The sequence below is a fragment of the Larus michahellis genome, chromosome 7 (genome assembly GCF_964199755.1).
Source record: "Larus michahellis chromosome 7, bLarMic1.1, whole genome shotgun sequence".
NCBI classification, from domain to species: Eukaryota; Metazoa; Chordata; class Aves; order Charadriiformes; family Laridae; genus Larus; species Larus michahellis.
Genome location: NC_133902.1, coordinates 23,601,486 through 23,618,447, shown reverse-complemented (window position 1 = coordinate 23,618,447; position 16,962 = coordinate 23,601,486). Strand labels below are relative to the sequence as shown.

General features: G+C 40.1%; 1 protein-coding gene across 1 annotated transcript in view; it reads left to right on the top strand.

The window, feature by feature from the left end:
• Window positions 1–16,962, top strand: part of COL5A2 (collagen type V alpha 2 chain) — a 113,458-nt gene that overhangs the window by 51,468 nt on the left and 45,028 nt on the right. Inside the window, exons 2-7 of the mRNA XM_074593991.1 lie at window positions 7,756–7,980; window positions 9,500–9,513; window positions 10,719–10,751; window positions 11,414–11,446; window positions 12,116–12,169; window positions 16,035–16,145. Coding sequence (XP_074450092.1) covers window positions 7,756–7,980; window positions 9,500–9,513; window positions 10,719–10,751; window positions 11,414–11,446; window positions 12,116–12,169; window positions 16,035–16,145 — 470 coding nt within the window. The remainder of the gene's footprint in view (window positions 1–7,755; window positions 7,981–9,499; window positions 9,514–10,718; window positions 10,752–11,413; window positions 11,447–12,115; window positions 12,170–16,034; window positions 16,146–16,962) is intronic.

The window sequence follows — 16,962 nt, the reverse complement described above, 5'->3', positions numbered from 1 at the left end:
GAGACATAAATACTTGAACCTGTGAGCTGGGGAAATATGGACTACCAAACCAAATGTAGGGTAGTATTGTTTCCATCCAGCTAAGGAAACAGTGGAGAAGCGGTTGTATAATTCGGATGTTAATTTAAAATTCATTCAGAGAAGTCTAATTGTATCCTAAGCATAGCTTTTCCTTTTCAGCTTCCTCTATTTGGCCAAATCTGGAACCACAATGCTGAGTGGAAAATAATAAAAATGATTTATTTTGGCACGTTTTTCTGGAAGACACAAAACCCAGTTGCCAGATCACACTCAGAGGGCCCTTTACCTGGGAGATTACCTCTTCTCCCGAGTCAGGGTATATTGTTTTGCTGTTGCTATCTGCCTCTGGACTGCTCAGAGCTTGGAGGCTGGATTTTCTTGTTGATGAGTCTCAGAGGGTGAACTCCCTCCCCTTAGTGCCCGTCAGAAGCGACAGGCTGCCTGCAAAGTCCGTGTCTTTTAGCAAGGCGTTGGTTAACTGCTGTAGCAACTTCAACGGTCACGTAAGTCTCTGCTTGGGACCTGACTTGCACCTTGATACTTAGCAGTATTTATTCATACCCAACGTTATTTGTGGACTCTGCATGAAAACGTTGAGTCTGTAATTTTCCAGTCCTAAAATACGTGGTTTAAAATTCTCTACATCATTCAGGAGAACACCCTGGGACTTTTCTATGTCTGAAACAAGGCATAAAGGGTTGCAGCTCCTTGTATCAGAGGGTTGACTCCCTCAATCACATTAAAAACGCGTTTGGAATTAAGATGATTCAACATGTTTTAACCTGTGGAACACTTTTAAAAACATTTATTGTCAACTTTGCAAATTATCCTCTAGGATTTTTTTAAGCAGCTTCTCCGCAGGATGGATTCAAAAACCCCACCTCTTTTCCTAAGAAACGATTCGGAAGAAAGCTGGTTTTCTGCAGGTTTGTGTTTTAAACTGTGTGCCCGCGTGCATTCCCAAAAGTATAAGGAAAAAGGGGTTTGTTACTTGTTTTACAATGGAGTCTTGGTGGGGCACTAGCTTGGAACTCCCTTCTCTTCCTAACCGTGTATGTTCTCAGCATTTGCAGGAGCACAGTTATCTCAGTGACCTGGTCTCTCACAAGGTCTCTGTCACACCTGGCTCAAATCAGCCACTGGAATCAAATGGCCTTGAGGACACAGATGTCACAGTGCAGCCAGCAGGATCGCATAAACCTAATTTCCTCAGGAAACCATAGGGAAAATGCAAAATGAAATGTTCATCCAGACCTTCAGCTGGCATAAAACACAGAGCCACAGAGTTTGAGAAAGTCATCTTATTTTAGACCAATGAATGGCTGTGATAGTTATTCTTTAGACAGTCCTGGAACGAATAAATCCTCTGCATGATACTCTTCATGAATCTGCGCATGTCATTTGTTGCTTATTCTCTTGGCTATGCAGGGAGACTTAAACTGCATTTGAAGCCATCAAGAGAATATTCATCTTCTGTAGACTTTAGTGAATTAACAATGTGTTACAAACCATGTTAGTGATCGGTGTTTCCAGGAGAATGCTGAGTTATTCGCATTTAAGTGTATTGTTGTACTGTGGCTGTTATCTAACGTTCACTGAGATATATGATGTATCCCGAATGGAAATGTCTGAATGCAAATTTGATTTCGTTTTGACAATCAAATATTTCATACGAAGTGAATTGTGAATCAGTTCAAACTTCTATTAGTAAGGGATTCCAGGTTCATCCTCATGTATGTAACTGTAAACTGTGTGCGTTAATCATTATTAACAAGAATTTTTCTGTGCAACAAATGCAAAATAGGTTTTGTATTTATCAGCACTCCTGAAAAGTATCTGATTTTCAGCATAATTGGTGTTTACGTTATAATTTGCATGGCACAGTAATTTGGATAATACTTTATTTATTACCACTCCAAAAAAACTTATCAAAAGACAAACAGAACAGGCGCTCTGTTCTTATAAATGAGAGGTTTTTCCCATTGATTTAATGGGAACTGGATGAAGCTCTACGTTATTGTTACAACAGGCTGACAATCAAAGATTATTAACACCAAGCTCCTCTTGTCCCTCTCTTGGCAGTCTGTGCACATGCACAACAGTACATCTGCAAAATGGTTGTTAGCACGTATCATCTTTCACTTTGATTTACTTCTGCACCTCTGCTTTGTGAGTCAGCAGGATTAAATTTTGTAATTCATAACTTGACAGCTTTTCATGTTCTAGAATTTTTTTAAACTTAAAAAACATCGTATCTATGTAATCTTATATTTCCTTACGCTTTTCGCAAGCTAGCATCAGGATGACAAAAAGAGGACGAGAAGCTACCTGCACAAGCTGTTTTGTTTCTTACCCTGTTTCATTAAATAACCTCTTTTGTTCTAGTCTTTTTACGTGAAGCAACGTAAAAGCATTGGGGTTTGGTTACAGTAGGCATCAAGAAGTCCCTCTTGGCAGAAGAAAGCATAAAACTGGCAGACTGTGCTTTCAGCACCAGTCATCATCTTTTCTGTCTTTGTTAGACTGTGTTCTCTGCTGCTGTAGGTCTGTCCGCCCTTAGGCTCCCTTAATTATTGCATTGGTAGGACTAGTAAAAATGCAAAGAAACGGAGACGCTTTGCTGTCAAATCCTTTTCTTTCCTTTACTGTTTCATCTGTGAACCAAAGTTATTAGTGTCTGCAGAAAACCTGTACCTCTGCAAGTTTTGCTCAGGCGGTTTTTTCCCCAAGTGGGGCATTGAGAGATGTATTCCCTTTCATCATATACCTGCCGTCTCCTCAGCTGAGGTAATGGTGGTTGACTGCTTCCGTGTTAGGTTGTCTATAAGTGGAGACAGGTAACAGGAGAGTATGGTTTGTAGCTTTGGAGAGATTTCTGCAAGGAAAAAAAAGACCTTAGGATGACAGCTTCAGCAAGCCCCCCTGTTTGAATGTGTGGAATAGTCTTTCTTTTCTCCCCCTTCTTACCCTTTTCTTTTAAAATATTTTTTGCTTAAGACACGGTGTTCCTGCCCCCTCCCCACACAACCCACCCCCACCCTCCCCACTGAATTTTCTCTTTTTATGGTGTCATTTTCCTTCTTCCTTTCTTTTTGTTCTACCTGGTTCCGTGCCCAGGCCTTACTTTCCTTATTTGCATGCAAGATACGAACCAGAGGTCAAGGAAGGCAAGGAAGGTCGAGTAATGTGGAGTAACTTTAAATGGCAAACCAAGCAGCAGTGAATTTCCAGGCGCTGCTTTCGGAATTATGCATATCTACCTGGTGGTGCAAGATTGAAATGCCTTCATATGCAGTCCTTTAAAAAACTTCTCCTGTTACTGGCTTATTGAGGAGTGGAATTAACCTTGCGAGAGGTTTCCTTGAAAGGAAAACAAGCTCAGCATGAAATGCCCCAAGCGGGATGTGCCTTGCACACCTTTACTGTGCATAAACTTGACGCTTGTTGTCGATGACTGACGGGCTTTGACAGCCATCTAGTGGCTGGGATGGGGGTCGTCGTCCCCCAGCCCACCCCGCGCCCCGTAGTTAGTACAATTTCAGTGTCGTCGCAAAACTGGGCCCGGGTATGTCGGTGCACGATGTGATTTTTGCTTCCGAACTGTTGATGCGTAGTCTCCGAGTATAATGATTTAGTATATTAGCTATAGCTGACTCTTTGGCTTCTGATCAAATAGTTCTTTAAAACAAAACTGATATTCCAACAGATCAATACGTAGCAGAAAAATAATTCCGTTGTACTCACTATGCTTTTCATTGAAATCCTCTTTCACGAAGGTCCTTTGTGCAAGCTCCTGAATGAACGAGTCCTTAAATATATCGTAAAGTATTACTTCTACCTTGCCTTTTATATTTGCAGGCTGCTTTGAAACTCATTTTCATCATCTTCAATGGATTCTCAACCTTGTAGATTCTCTAGTGAGGTCCAATACCAGTTCGAGTTGTACTTTTTGTTGGTAAGAAAGGAATCAGCTAACGGGCTATCAGATCCGTTTGCCACATCAACAATTTGCAAAACGGATTTTCAAGCCATTCAGCAACTTGTGTTACAATTGCAGGGGCAGAAAGAACACGCGACCCAGAGAGTTTGTGACTTGGTCTCTGTAATTAAAAAAACTTGCAGATTTCCAAACCAGGGAGGAAACGGTGGAACAATTTCCTTTGCTGCCTTTTCCGGTTTGGGTGTAGATGGATAATATGCCTACAGTTCAGGCCTGAGAGTAAAATGTGATTGTGGGGAGTTGGCTTTGAAATAGATGCTCTTTTTGGGTTACTCTCTCAACGTAATGCAGTCACAGCAGGAAGGAAAACTCGAAGCACCAAACGTAATCAAAAGATTTAAAATTAAAAACATGCCTCCTGGGAGTAACGTGGGGTGGGAGGTTTTTTTGTTGGTTTTTTGGTTGTTTTTTTGTTGATAGTGTTTTGTTGTTTTGTGTGGGTGGTTTGGGTTTTTTTGGTGTTGTTTTTTTTTTTTCATTTTTTTTTTTTTTTAATATCGGCATATCTGCAATCTGTTAGGAAAACAGATTTCTTAGCACAGGTCCAGAAGTTGGTGTATGCTTTTTTCCTCCGCCTTTCTCTGCCTCTTTCTCTGCCGCTGAGCAGGACCCAGGCAGAAGCTAGTCACCCTCTGGCTCAGCTCCGATTTGCCAAAGCAGTTGCTATGTGGTTTGTTTGAAGTCATGACAGAACGCTGACTTTGGGCTCGGTAACTTAGAAATTTCATTTATGCAAGCTGCTGCTCTTCTGAACAGCACGACGAGTTCTGCGGGTGTTACATTAAGGAAGACATGGACCATATGCCAGACATCTGGGGGGAAAAGGCTAAATATGTCAGACAGCACATTATGTCATGCACACAAGGGAGAAGTGAGGAGAGCGCTTTCCAAAATGCGATCTGCAGTTTGGAAAAGGATTCTCACAGTGTCATAAATGGACTGTACAGCACACTTGGTTGATGTCTTTACTTCACACTGAAAACATTTCCTCCTGAGCTTCTGCAGCAACCCTTCGAGTCATTTTGTCAGTGGGTGTGATAAACCCATTGAAGAGAGGAGCTGACCTGGTATAAATTCGGATATAGTTTCTGTTAGAAAGCTGCAGAAGCTAGTGATGGCAGGCAACAGTTAATGGCACATCTGCTCCGTTTCTCTGAGCTTTGACATTGATGGAGTGACTGGACTTTAGTTAAGGCATGAAGCTGAAATTCCAAATCTGTTCATATTTATTACTTTGTGATTTTCTGCTTACAGCTGGTTTAAATTAGGACAGAAATGCATACGACAGTGAAACTGTACTTGTCCTTAGAGCTGTTAATTTTTACGCTATTAACAGGTTTTCTTAAAAAATAATGGTTGCGATCTTTGACTAGTGGGATGTGTCACATATATGTATCTCGATTAGAAATTAGGGCTGCTTGTGCATTTTCAGGTAATGGTTTTAACTGGATTGTTCGGTTTCAAAGACCTTTTTGATAGGAAGGTTTCTGTAGTCAGATGGAGCTCCCACCCAGGTAAGATTAATCCTCTCCGCAGCATCCGGGGGGCCAGAGAATCATTTTGGACTGTGTGTGACAGCTTTGCTGTGTGTGACTGAGAGGAGGGCGTCTTGGCACTGGGGTTGTTGGTTTGCAATTTGTGACCCATTGCCTAGGGATAGCCTGGTTCATTGCTTTTGTGGGTGCTTACATTTCTTTAGAGGGTGAAATATTCATTGGGCCAAAGTGAAAAAATCTTTTTTTGCGGATAGGGCATTCTGTAAAATGTTGGTTACCCAAAGAAAAGTTTCCACTTTATCTAATTTTTGAATTCTTTATCAGACCTATTTTATTTTTAGGGGGAGATACTGAGATGTACTCACCTCATGATTAAAAAAATAATCCAGATAGTTAGAGTATTTGCCTACAGAGTAGGAAGTAAACAAAGGCATAGACTTAAGTCTGTCTTAACAGATGGTTTTGTCCCCTTAAATGCCACTGCCAATCAAATGAAGAAATTTTTGAAATTTCGAAGTTATAAATTCAGCCCAGAGAAGTTGTTCTGCCTTGGTGGCAGTAGATTGGTTGAAGAGGAGAGAACAAAACCTATATTGAATGGATTTCTAAATAATTACTAAGAAATCAATTCTAAATTGGAATTCACGGAAAAGAAAGAAAAGTAATAGTATTAAGACAAGAAAGAAAGTAAACCTTCTGTAAATGGAACGGATTAGGTTAAAAATTTTACATGCAACCTCAATAAAATAGAATGACCTCCATACAAATGCATGACTATATACATAAACAGGACATATGCATATAGTCACTCAATGCTGTTCCTATATAAATGGTCTTTCGTATATAATTAATTATATATCTATAAAAAATATATATTAATATATATAATTAAAATATCTAGGTGGTATTTTGTATTTAGGTGGTATTTTGTATGTAGTTAATATACATCCATGGCAATAATTTATGCGTGTGCTGGGGTTATTATGTAGAGCCATAACCAGCTGGATTATAAAAACCAAGCAAAATAAGTAGTTTGAGGAGCCTCTCTTCACTCAGCTGGAGAAACTTCTGCAAGTACCCCTGCAATGGAGACTGCTATTGCCACTGGGCAGTGACTGTCCTGTTTGGAAGATTTGATGCTCTGTGTTGGTATTACTTTACACCAAGGCCCCAATAAATGAGTTTTTTTTTCCTTTTCCACAAACTCTGCCATGTCTGTTCAATGCTGTCTGAAGTCTGGCTGTGTAAGGTTCCTGCAGCAGGGTGCAGGTAGCATATGCCCTTATGTACAGAAGTCTCGCAGGTTCGCCCCACTCAGACATGTGTAATCATGGAATCACAGAATGATAGGTGATGGGAGGGACCTCTGGAGATCATCTAGTCCAACCCCCCTGCCAGAGCAGGGTCACCTACAGCAGGTTGCACAGGAACGCATCCAGGCGGGTTTCGAATGTCTCCAGAGTTGTAGACTCCACCACCTCTCTGGGCAGCCTGTGCCAGTGCTCTGCCACCCTCAAAGTAAAGAAGTTCCTCCTCATGTTTAGGTGGAACTTCCTGTGCTCAAGTTTGTGCCCATTACCTCTTGTCTTGTCCCCAGGCACCACTGAAAAGAGCCTGGCCCCATCCTCCTGACACCCACCCTCTAAGTATTTATAAGTGTTGATAAGGTCCCCCCTCAGCCGTCTTTTTTCCAGACTGAAGAGACCCAAGTCCCTCAGCCTTTCTTCATAAGAGAGGTGTTCCAGTCCCCTAATCATCTTGGTAGCCCTTTGCTGCACCCTCTCCAGCAGTTCCCTGTCCCTCTTGAACCGGGGAGCCCAGAACTGGACACAGTACTCCAGGTGCGGCCTCACCAAGGCATAGTAGAGGGGGAGTAATGCCCTGTGCTGGCACATAGCAGGAGTTCCTCAACACAGAGTTAGCACCCCACTTAGCAAAATGACATCCAGAGACTCCTGCGGCAATGTTCCTTTGATACTGTGGTGGGCTTGTGCACTCCATGGTGACTCTCTTTTAATTCTTTCTGATCGAGAAATAAGGTGGTAAAATAAGAAAGACACTTAAGACGACTGATATTTAGAAGTCCTTAATATCAACTTCAGCTATGCTGGTGGGCTGTTTTCTTCACGTATGTTATGCTGCTTCTCATCTTCAGATATGCTTTTTCCTTGTCCAGACGTACTCCTCCTTTGATTTCACGGTTGGAAAACGTGTCATATATTCTCTCTCCTACCTCAGGAGAAGATGTTGAAGAAATCGCCTGCACTCAGAATGGCCAGATGTACCTGAACAGGGATATTTGGAAGCCCTCACCATGCCAAATTTGCGTCTGTGACAACGGAGCTATTCTTTGCGATGAAATCCAGTGTCAAGATGTGCTGGAGTGTGAGAACCCACAGGTGCCCCCCGGAGAGTGCTGTCCCGTGTGTCCCCACACAACACGTGATTTTGACCCCACCATTGGTAAGATTACTTTCCGGTGTGCTTGTGCTTTTTTGAAAGGAGAGCCAAACCAAAGAACTAGGAACCTCACGTTACCGAAATTTTTAATGGTATTTCCATGGTGAATCTGAAGAGAGTAGATACTTGGCAGTTATCTTCCATCTTGGGTTGCACCTGAGCTGGTGCATCTCTGGTAACAGTTTTATTCTGACTATGAATCTGATATAAGTCCCAACGGCTTTATAACTGAAAGGTTGATCTGATGATATTTCAAGGAGGTTGAATTCTGGCTGCTTTTTGCGGTTCATCTGGAACGGAAAGATAAATATGATAAGATAAATACATATCTTAAACATATTAAGATAAATCTATATTTATTACATAAACATATATATAATAAAATAAGTGTATACTTTAATGAAATACTCAATTCAGGCCCCCTCCAATAGATGAATAAATGTAAACATTATATGTAAACAGTATAAAGTGTTTCCCCAAAGTGGAAACACAGACGCATGATCGTTTTGTGAGACATAAGAAAAAAAAATCAGTATGAAGTATTATTAATTCCCTGTTTGCATACTTTCTGTTATATACCTTGAAGATTATGCCTTTTCCAGTCCATTTCTTCTCCCTGGCAAGAGTTGGATGAAGCAATCCCCCTTAAATTTTCCTAAAAGAAAATCTCTTAACTTGCAATTAATGCTCATTAATACTGTGTATTGCATTATTTGAACTACATTCTATATATAGGAATTAAAGCAATTTCTTCAGAAGATATAATTGCTGTTGATTAGCTTAATGTGGGATAAAATAGTGATAAAGAGCATGTAGCACGGACTTGTGTAATTGAGCAACGGAGCAAGATGTGGCAAGCGTTAATAAATAGATGGTGCATCCTGCTGTGTTTTGGGAGGCATTAGGCCAAGGCCAACAAGGTACACCCAACAAATATAAAAGCAGTATGGCTATGTTCCAGAATTCCTTACTGTTATTCAAGGTATTAATAAAATATGCCTCTGAAGGATTTTTGTGGATGTGAATGTGGCTGTATCACTCTGAATTCAGGCGCACGATATTGCCGGTGCTTTTCAAACAAGAAAAGGTCAAAAATGCCTCAGTCAGCTCTATCTTTCGAAAAATACCGTGTAATATGTTATGGATCCATCAACATTGCTTGGATTGAAGTCAGTAATAAAACTTCCTTTGACTTCACTCTCAATCATTAGGCCAGCTTCTGACAATTCCCCACATGATATTCTGCTTTCCTGAAATGCTCTTTCTTATTCTGTGCAACACTGAGAAAGGCTGAGAATCAGGGGACGTCATCGCAACCATTTTGACTCCTCACACCCGATCAAGGGAGTATGGGTGTCCCTGGGACTTCCCCAGCTCCTTGTAGGCGATGCACCGTCTTCTGTGCATCTGGGATCAAGGATGGCTCTGGCTGCAACACCTTCACTCAGCTCTCACTGTGTTCTGCCTCTCAGAGTAAAAACATTAATTTCCTCTCTTTTCTTCTTTTGTTCTTTTTTAATAGGTAGAGGAAGAAAGGTAAGATTTCCTTTTTTTTTTTTTTTTTTTCTTTAACGTTTTACAACCGTTAGAAGAATCTGTTGCATCTCCTTGGGGTGCTTCACAGAAATCAACTATAAGCTCTGTTAAAAACACTTAATGATTTCAAAAATCATGGTCTTAGTGTAGAGAATCCCCTGGCTGAAATCCCTGCTGTCTACATCAAAGGAATTCCAGTTTGAGTAGTTTGGTTGTTTCATCTCTAGCAGTGCCACAAAATGAGGAAAGGGACCACGAGGTCATTAGAAGCCAAACTATGACAACTTGCAGCTTGTTTTTTGCTGGGGCTTAGCTGCCCGGTGCGCGGTAGGTAGCACTGGGACGATGCGCTCTTGCCCAGAGCCGTGGCTCTGTGGGCAGCCTCTCTCATCGTATGCAATTAAACAAAGAGAAGTTTTATTCTTACAGAAGCTACAAGACATAATGGAAATAATCTTGAGGTGATCAAGTATATACACTCGCTGAAACCAAGTAGCTCTCTGTGCAGAGGTAGTTTAACGAAATAAATGGACTGTAACCAGCTTATTATTACTTGATAACGAGGCAGGAAATTTTTTCTCTTTACAAAGTCCTCTTTTTTTTTTTTTCCTTAATAAAATGGCTAACACAAATAGGTCTAAATCCAGCTATTTTATGTAACACGTAATCATTGCCAACACATTCAGATCAAAGAAAATTCAATTGGCCAATGCTGTGTCCTTCACTCTGAAGCCATACGGTATCATTTTCTATTCTGTCCCTATGCTGCAGATGAACATTCAGGTTTTTTATGTCCGTAGATTTAACGATATGAAATTTAATTTAATACCTTGCAGAAATGGAATCTGAATGCTGCTCTGGGCTCTGCATTTCCTATGAATCAAATCATCCGACAACAGAACTATGGCATGTTTTCTAGTACTTAAATATCATGGCAATTTTTTAGTTTGACTCTTCTTTCAGCAAGTATGTTATGCAGTTAGAAAAAATCTGTTAATTTATAGCCTTCGTTTAATCAGTGTCTATAGTCATTAAAAATAGTACGGATTAGATATCGCAGGTACTTTAATTTAGTCTCAGTTGTGTCCTTAGAGAAGTCTTAGCGTTTGTCACAGTCACAGGGATGGTATCGGTGTAACTGGTGCTGTTAATTGTACTTCCACTCATTTTCTGCCATCTGATGTTTTTGTGTCTTTTTCCTACAGGGACAAAAAGGAGAACCTGGCATAGTGCCACCTGTAAGTCCACTTTTTTCTTCATCTATCAGCACACCCTAGAAGTGTACTTTAAAGCCGAACTGCAGTAATTAAGGAAATACAACAAAAATGTACAACTTAGGAATGACGGGAATGGAACTAGTTACACTGTTTCACATCTATAACATTAGAAATTCCTGTCAATTGTATTTTGGGAAAAAAAAATTATTGAGTTAAATCTGTCATAATCTTTATATTTATAGGTAGAATTTTGTGGAGGTATAATGGTAAATTAGTATTTGGAAAGCGTAGAGACACTTGAGAAAACAGGTGAAATAAATTGTCACTTTCTATCTTTATTGTCCCTTTCCAGCATTAAGACAAACACATGAAAAGAATAAGTTGGGACTAAATCATTGCAATACACTTATTTATTTTGTTTTTAGAATAACAATGTTACTTCCAAGATTTTGCTCATATTGCCTATAAAAAGACAACAAACTGGAAAGAGATAACCAGTAGAATTTTTATATATATATATATATATATATAATTTTTTTTTTCCAAAAAGCCTTGCACCTTCCCTGGTTCTTGAATCTTCCCTCTTGCTATTTACTTTTCAATAACTAATTTTTTGGTAGGGTAGTCATGACAAATAATACCATAATATATTTGGTAACTTTAATTTATATTGCCTTCTTTAGGTTTCAGGAATACGAGGCCGCCCAGGACCAGCTGTGAGTAATTTTTGATGTTCTGTTTCTCCGATGATAGCATTTTCCACTTCCTGCTGCTTCTGTTTTGTACAGTGAGGATGATGTGATGGAGGACTCTTCCGTGCCTGTAGTGGGTATTGCCTGCAAAGCCGCTGGATTTGAGGAGGCAACTAGATTATGGGATTTTTCACTAGTCGCAGGTCAGCCCATGCCCTAAGTGAATGGATGTGTGCCTGTAGTACAGGCATGGCTGAGGACCTTTGTGTGAGGTTGATGCCGGGGAATGCTTTTATAGCAGGGATCGAGCAAGAGTAGAAGGAGACGCAGTAGACTCCCCGGCGGTGGCTAAGCAGAGACCAGTTCTGGGCTAGCAAGAAGGATGTCTCAAACCTGTACATTTCTGCATTAAGAGCCTCCAGCATTCAGAAAACCTTTGCTAAATTAACTTGTGGAGCACATGAGAGATGAAACTATTTTGTAGATCTCTGCATCCTGGTTCTACACCCTTCAGGCAATGTACTATTGAGAAGAAATATTGAATAGTTGGTGATTGTAGCTGTTTTCTTTATGATAATGTGAACACCCCCCCCCCAATTAATTTTCAAATAAGCATTCCATTTCATATTTTCAGAGCGTTATTAATCATTAGTTAGATTAAAAGGCACTTAATATTTCTGATCTTTCTTTTAGGGACCTCCAGGCTCACAAGGACCACGAGGAGAACGAGGACCAAAGGGAAGACCTGTAAGTTATTAAATATCTCAGAAGGCAAGTACTGACTAACCTCAAATGGTTAGATGGCTTTTAACTGTCTCCATGTCTTCTAGAGTTACCAGAACTTTCCTCATATTTTCCAAGAATCAGGTAACAAACAGAAACACGTTCATATCTCACCATTCCCCTGGGTAGATTGAAACCTGAATGTTTTCACATAGTTGACAGGTTTAGCAGTATTTCCACTAAAAACCATCCTTTCTCAACACTTCCCCAAAGTAGTGTCTGAGACTATGGCTTTCTTCAGGATTTAAAAAAAAAAAAAAAGAACAAAATTGGAACATCGTGCTCGTCTGCTTAAGAACTTGCTGAATTTTTGCTGGTTGCTACTGTGCATCAGCAGCAGTGAGAGCCGTGTGGCTCAGAGTATCTCAGCAAAGGCAAAGTTCGGGAAGTTAGCAGGAGTTAATATGTGACTACATATGTTGGTATGCTGGTGAATAATATAATCAAGATTGCTCAGTGGAAATAAAGACTTCAGAAGGGAATTTCAGTGTCTGCATGTGGAGAACCACAGAAAGGCCAAAAGGGAGTGCTGAAAATACCAAAGACGACGTGTTCCTGTTGAAAAACCAAGGTCAAAGAGCAGAAGCTGCTAAAAGCAGATTTTAGAGTTGTATCATTGTAATTTCTATGTGGATATTTTCCTAGCCCTCAGGACAGAGTGAGCCAATACTGAGTTCAGGCATAGGCCTAAAACTGACTCCTTTCTGCTGGTCCTCCAGTGAGTGCCTGTTGTCCATAGATGGTAAAGACATTTCTAAAGCGGTGGAGTAAGTGTGTAGCCTCTTTGAGATGGATGCCAAAGCCACTGCCGCTCTTAAATCACCGTAAGACATTTGTCTGTTGAATGAGTATCAAGATGCTTAAAAGAATTTTGGGAGTAATTGTGAAATCTTGTGGTGTGTAGAGGAATCTTGACTGTGTTTATAGAGGTGTCTGAAAGGCTTTCCTAATGTGCAATATTATCAATGAGATGCCAAATATTGTCTCATTCTCTGCCATGCATCCCTTGTATGTCTCTATAGAGTGGTCGCTAAAAGCACCGAAAACACCAAAAGGCTGTTACAAATAGTTCTGAGTTCCTTTGACACAGGTTATTATACTGCTTTCAAGGCATATCAAGGGATTAGGAACCAGTCAGCTCCTTCAAAAATGTTACGTCAGAGGTTCTGGTGAGCCGTGTGTATGTCAGAGTGCAGGTCTGAGACCAAAAAGTCCGGCTTTTAGATACAGAGTGACTGTCAGTGCAGGATTTTTTATTTATGCTTGTGTGAACAAAAATGTTAGCTCACAGCTGCAGTTTATATTATGAAAACCTCTCTGCACATTGTTTGCAGGTGTTTTTAAAATACCTCACGGAGCAGGTAACCTTGTACAGATGCCCTTTATAAAATTAATCTGGGTAAATACATTACTGACCAGTGCTATTATAAAAACACTAAGCACATTTCCGAGCCATTTGTCTGTTTCTTTGGATGTTTTTTTGGTCTTTACATGAGGTCCTACTGACTAGTGAGCGGAAGGACTCAACCTTGCTATGAATCTCTGCCTTTTACAAAAGCAGGACCCATGTAAAAATGAATTCAGGAGTACTAGCATATTTTTTCCCCCAAATTCTTTTTTAGTGTAACAATGAGACTGAAACAGCGAGGGAATAGCATGTTTGCATTTTCAAAATGCATCTAAGGAGAGGGAGTTACGGAGCATGATAAAATTTTAGGTGTTTACAAATGAACTTTTGAAGACAGAAAATACGGTTGAGCATCCGCAGAACCGTTGGTATGTTTTGTTTCCATATGGATTTACACTCGATTGTAATTGCAGAAGCAGTTAAAATACATAGTATTTTAAGAGTGTTATACCATGGTCTGCATTTCCTTTTGTTCCATTACAGGCAAAACCTGTAATAGTTTCCTGAACAGCAGCAGCAATGAGTCAGAATGAGTAAATTGAGTGTTTAAACGGTGCCACCTCGTGGCCTGTATTAGAATTTCCACCCCCCCCTTTTTTTTAAAAAAACCACCTCACTGACCTTGAGCTACTGAAGGAAAATGAAAGGGCTTTTTTTTTTTTAAATATACATATGAAGAGATAAACAATATAAAATAAATAAAAGTATAATAAAGATTTTCTTAAAAAACCCTCCAAATGTTGGTTATATAGTGCTGGTTAGTTGCCACCTACAAATACAAAACATGGTTTTCAGGGATGTTTTGAGGTGGGGGGGTTGCACTGTTGCTCTTGAAGTAGGTTGACTTTTGGTGACTACGAAGTAGGTACTTTTCTAAAAAGAAATGAAAAAAAACCCTTTTTCTGTATCAGGTTTCGTTAAGGTGTCTTTGTTTGGATATTGAAAATCAGTAGTTGTGTAGAAGCTCGCTTAATTCTTTATAGGGAACTGGTTTTTTTCTCTAACGCTTAGATTTGTTTTCTTTTTGTTTTGAGAACAAGCAAAAGAAGATAACTCATTCTTTTCCTCCTTTGGACAGTATGCACTTTTAGGTTTGGCAGTGTGTACTTCTGTTTATAATAGAAATATTAAATAATAATGTTTTCTGCTAGAACCTTCTGTTTCCATCCACCGTGCATGAATCCTGCTTTGTTTCAGAATACCATCTGTTCACAACTCGTTCTGCGAGGAGGGGGGTGTGTGTACATGTATGTCTGAGAAGACAAGGGTTTTCCCCTGATGGCGAGGCTTATAGGAATTTCGGACCATAAAGATAGAATGAGAATTAAGAGAATTAGCTTATTCACTGGGAGTTTCCGGGAATCCTATTGTCAATGCTATCCCAGTGTAGCTCTTTCCCAAGGGAATGCTTTTTCTTCAACATGCGAACCATACTAGTTCAAATCATCCCAGTTCAAACCATACTAGTTCAGACATAAATTCCACTGAAATGTGTTGCAGACTGCAAGGAAACACAGTCCTCATCTCAAGGAAAGACAAGCAATCTGTCTGATGAGAATTGTGTTTGTAAAGATGACTCACTGAGCCGGGCTTCCAAAGTTTTATGTTTAAGGATCCTTAAAATAGAAGAGCTCATCATACAGTATAAAATTTTTCCTTGCCATCGTCAAACATTTTATTCTAACGAAGGAAGCAGTATTAAAGTCTGTTTTTATGGTTGAAGTGTATCTTTATTGACCCTGTTGCTGTTGATTTTGTTCCACTAATGTTCATTAGCTGCTTCTGTGTTTAATTTTAGTTCTGACACAAGATGAGATGAATCCAGCTTAGGAATCAAAAGTGGGTGATCAAAATGGGAGCAATGGGATGGCCTCCTAAGCCTATTCTGCCAATACTAGCCAGAGATAACGCCGACACCAAGGGAGTTACTCCGCACTTTTGGCCGTGTAACTGTGTTGAGAAATCAGCAATAGTGTGAGCTGTCTAAACCACTCCTGATGTCAAGAGGCTGTAAAAATCCAGCCTTATGCTGGAGTTTCCTAAACGTGTATGTACACAGTTCTGAGCTGTAGGTATTTTAGAAGTAAATTTGTGATATTCTGTATTGTGTGCAAAGCCAAATAGTTTTTCAGGAATAGTATACTCTACTATGGAATGACAGGAAACCCGAGTTTCTAAAAATGTCTCTGAGACAAATTACGGCAGTTTACTTGTGTGTTGGATTTGTGACTAATTTTAGCCAGCGCGTCTGATCTGAAGGTAGGAACAGATCTTGAGGGATTTTGTTTCTTTGAAGATCTTTCTGTAGAAATGCATAAAACTTATCAGAAACCTATCACAAAGACTAGGCAGTTGTTTGCCAGTTACAATGATTTTAATGAATACCTTTGCACACTGTTGGCATTTCTGATTTTTCTCTAGGGTCCTCGTGGTCCTCAAGGGATTGATGGTGAACCTGGTATTCCTGGCCAACCTGGTGACCCTGGTCCTCCAGGGCATCCTACCCACCCAGGACCAGATGGACTAAGCAGGGTAAGTTTTACACTTGCTTTGATAGAAAGTGAAGTGAGTGTTGGGCCAGATCCACGTGATACAAAGAGTAACTTCTCTTTGCTTCAGTGAATGTGGAACTCTGTGCCCACAGTTCCCGTCTCCCAGTCATGAGGGAGAGCAGTTAGTGACAGTCCAAGTTCTGCCAAAAAACTGGGGCAAGTTGAACATGAGAAACCTTGGAAAGGACACACCCACACCTTTCACAATGGGTTTTAGCATCTAGAAAAGCCAAGGTGGCCAAATCTAAAACTCTCATCAGGGTTCCGTTACTTCCACCTGACTTAAACCCAAGGGATCTGGGCAATAGTACAGGGAAACTGGTGTGCCAAATGAGGAATATGGAAAAGAAAAAGTAAGATTAATTATAAATAACAGAATAACTAATATGAGAAATCAAAATGTGCTTAAGTATACATCTTGCTGTAATTGTTCGAACCAACACTGAGATCAAGTATGGAATTGTCAAAAGCAGTGCTAACCAGCCACAGACACAGACAAGGTGTTCTGCAAGACTCTCCCCGCTCCCCGGCCTTGCAAATTCCATGGAACACTAATTGTGATTGATAATGAAATACATATTTGAATGTGTCAAGTATATTCAGTTACACATTCATTGCTGTTCGGAAGATATCTGTTTTGGTTTCTCACTCCATTGTTCCTGCAATGTTACGGAAAACAATAGAGTTATACTGACAATAAGCTGAAATATTCATGTTAGGCCAACAGCTTGCAAGTTTGGGCAGCATTTCTTGACTTAACCACCTTTCCAAATAGTTCTGAATCCAGCAGATTCAGC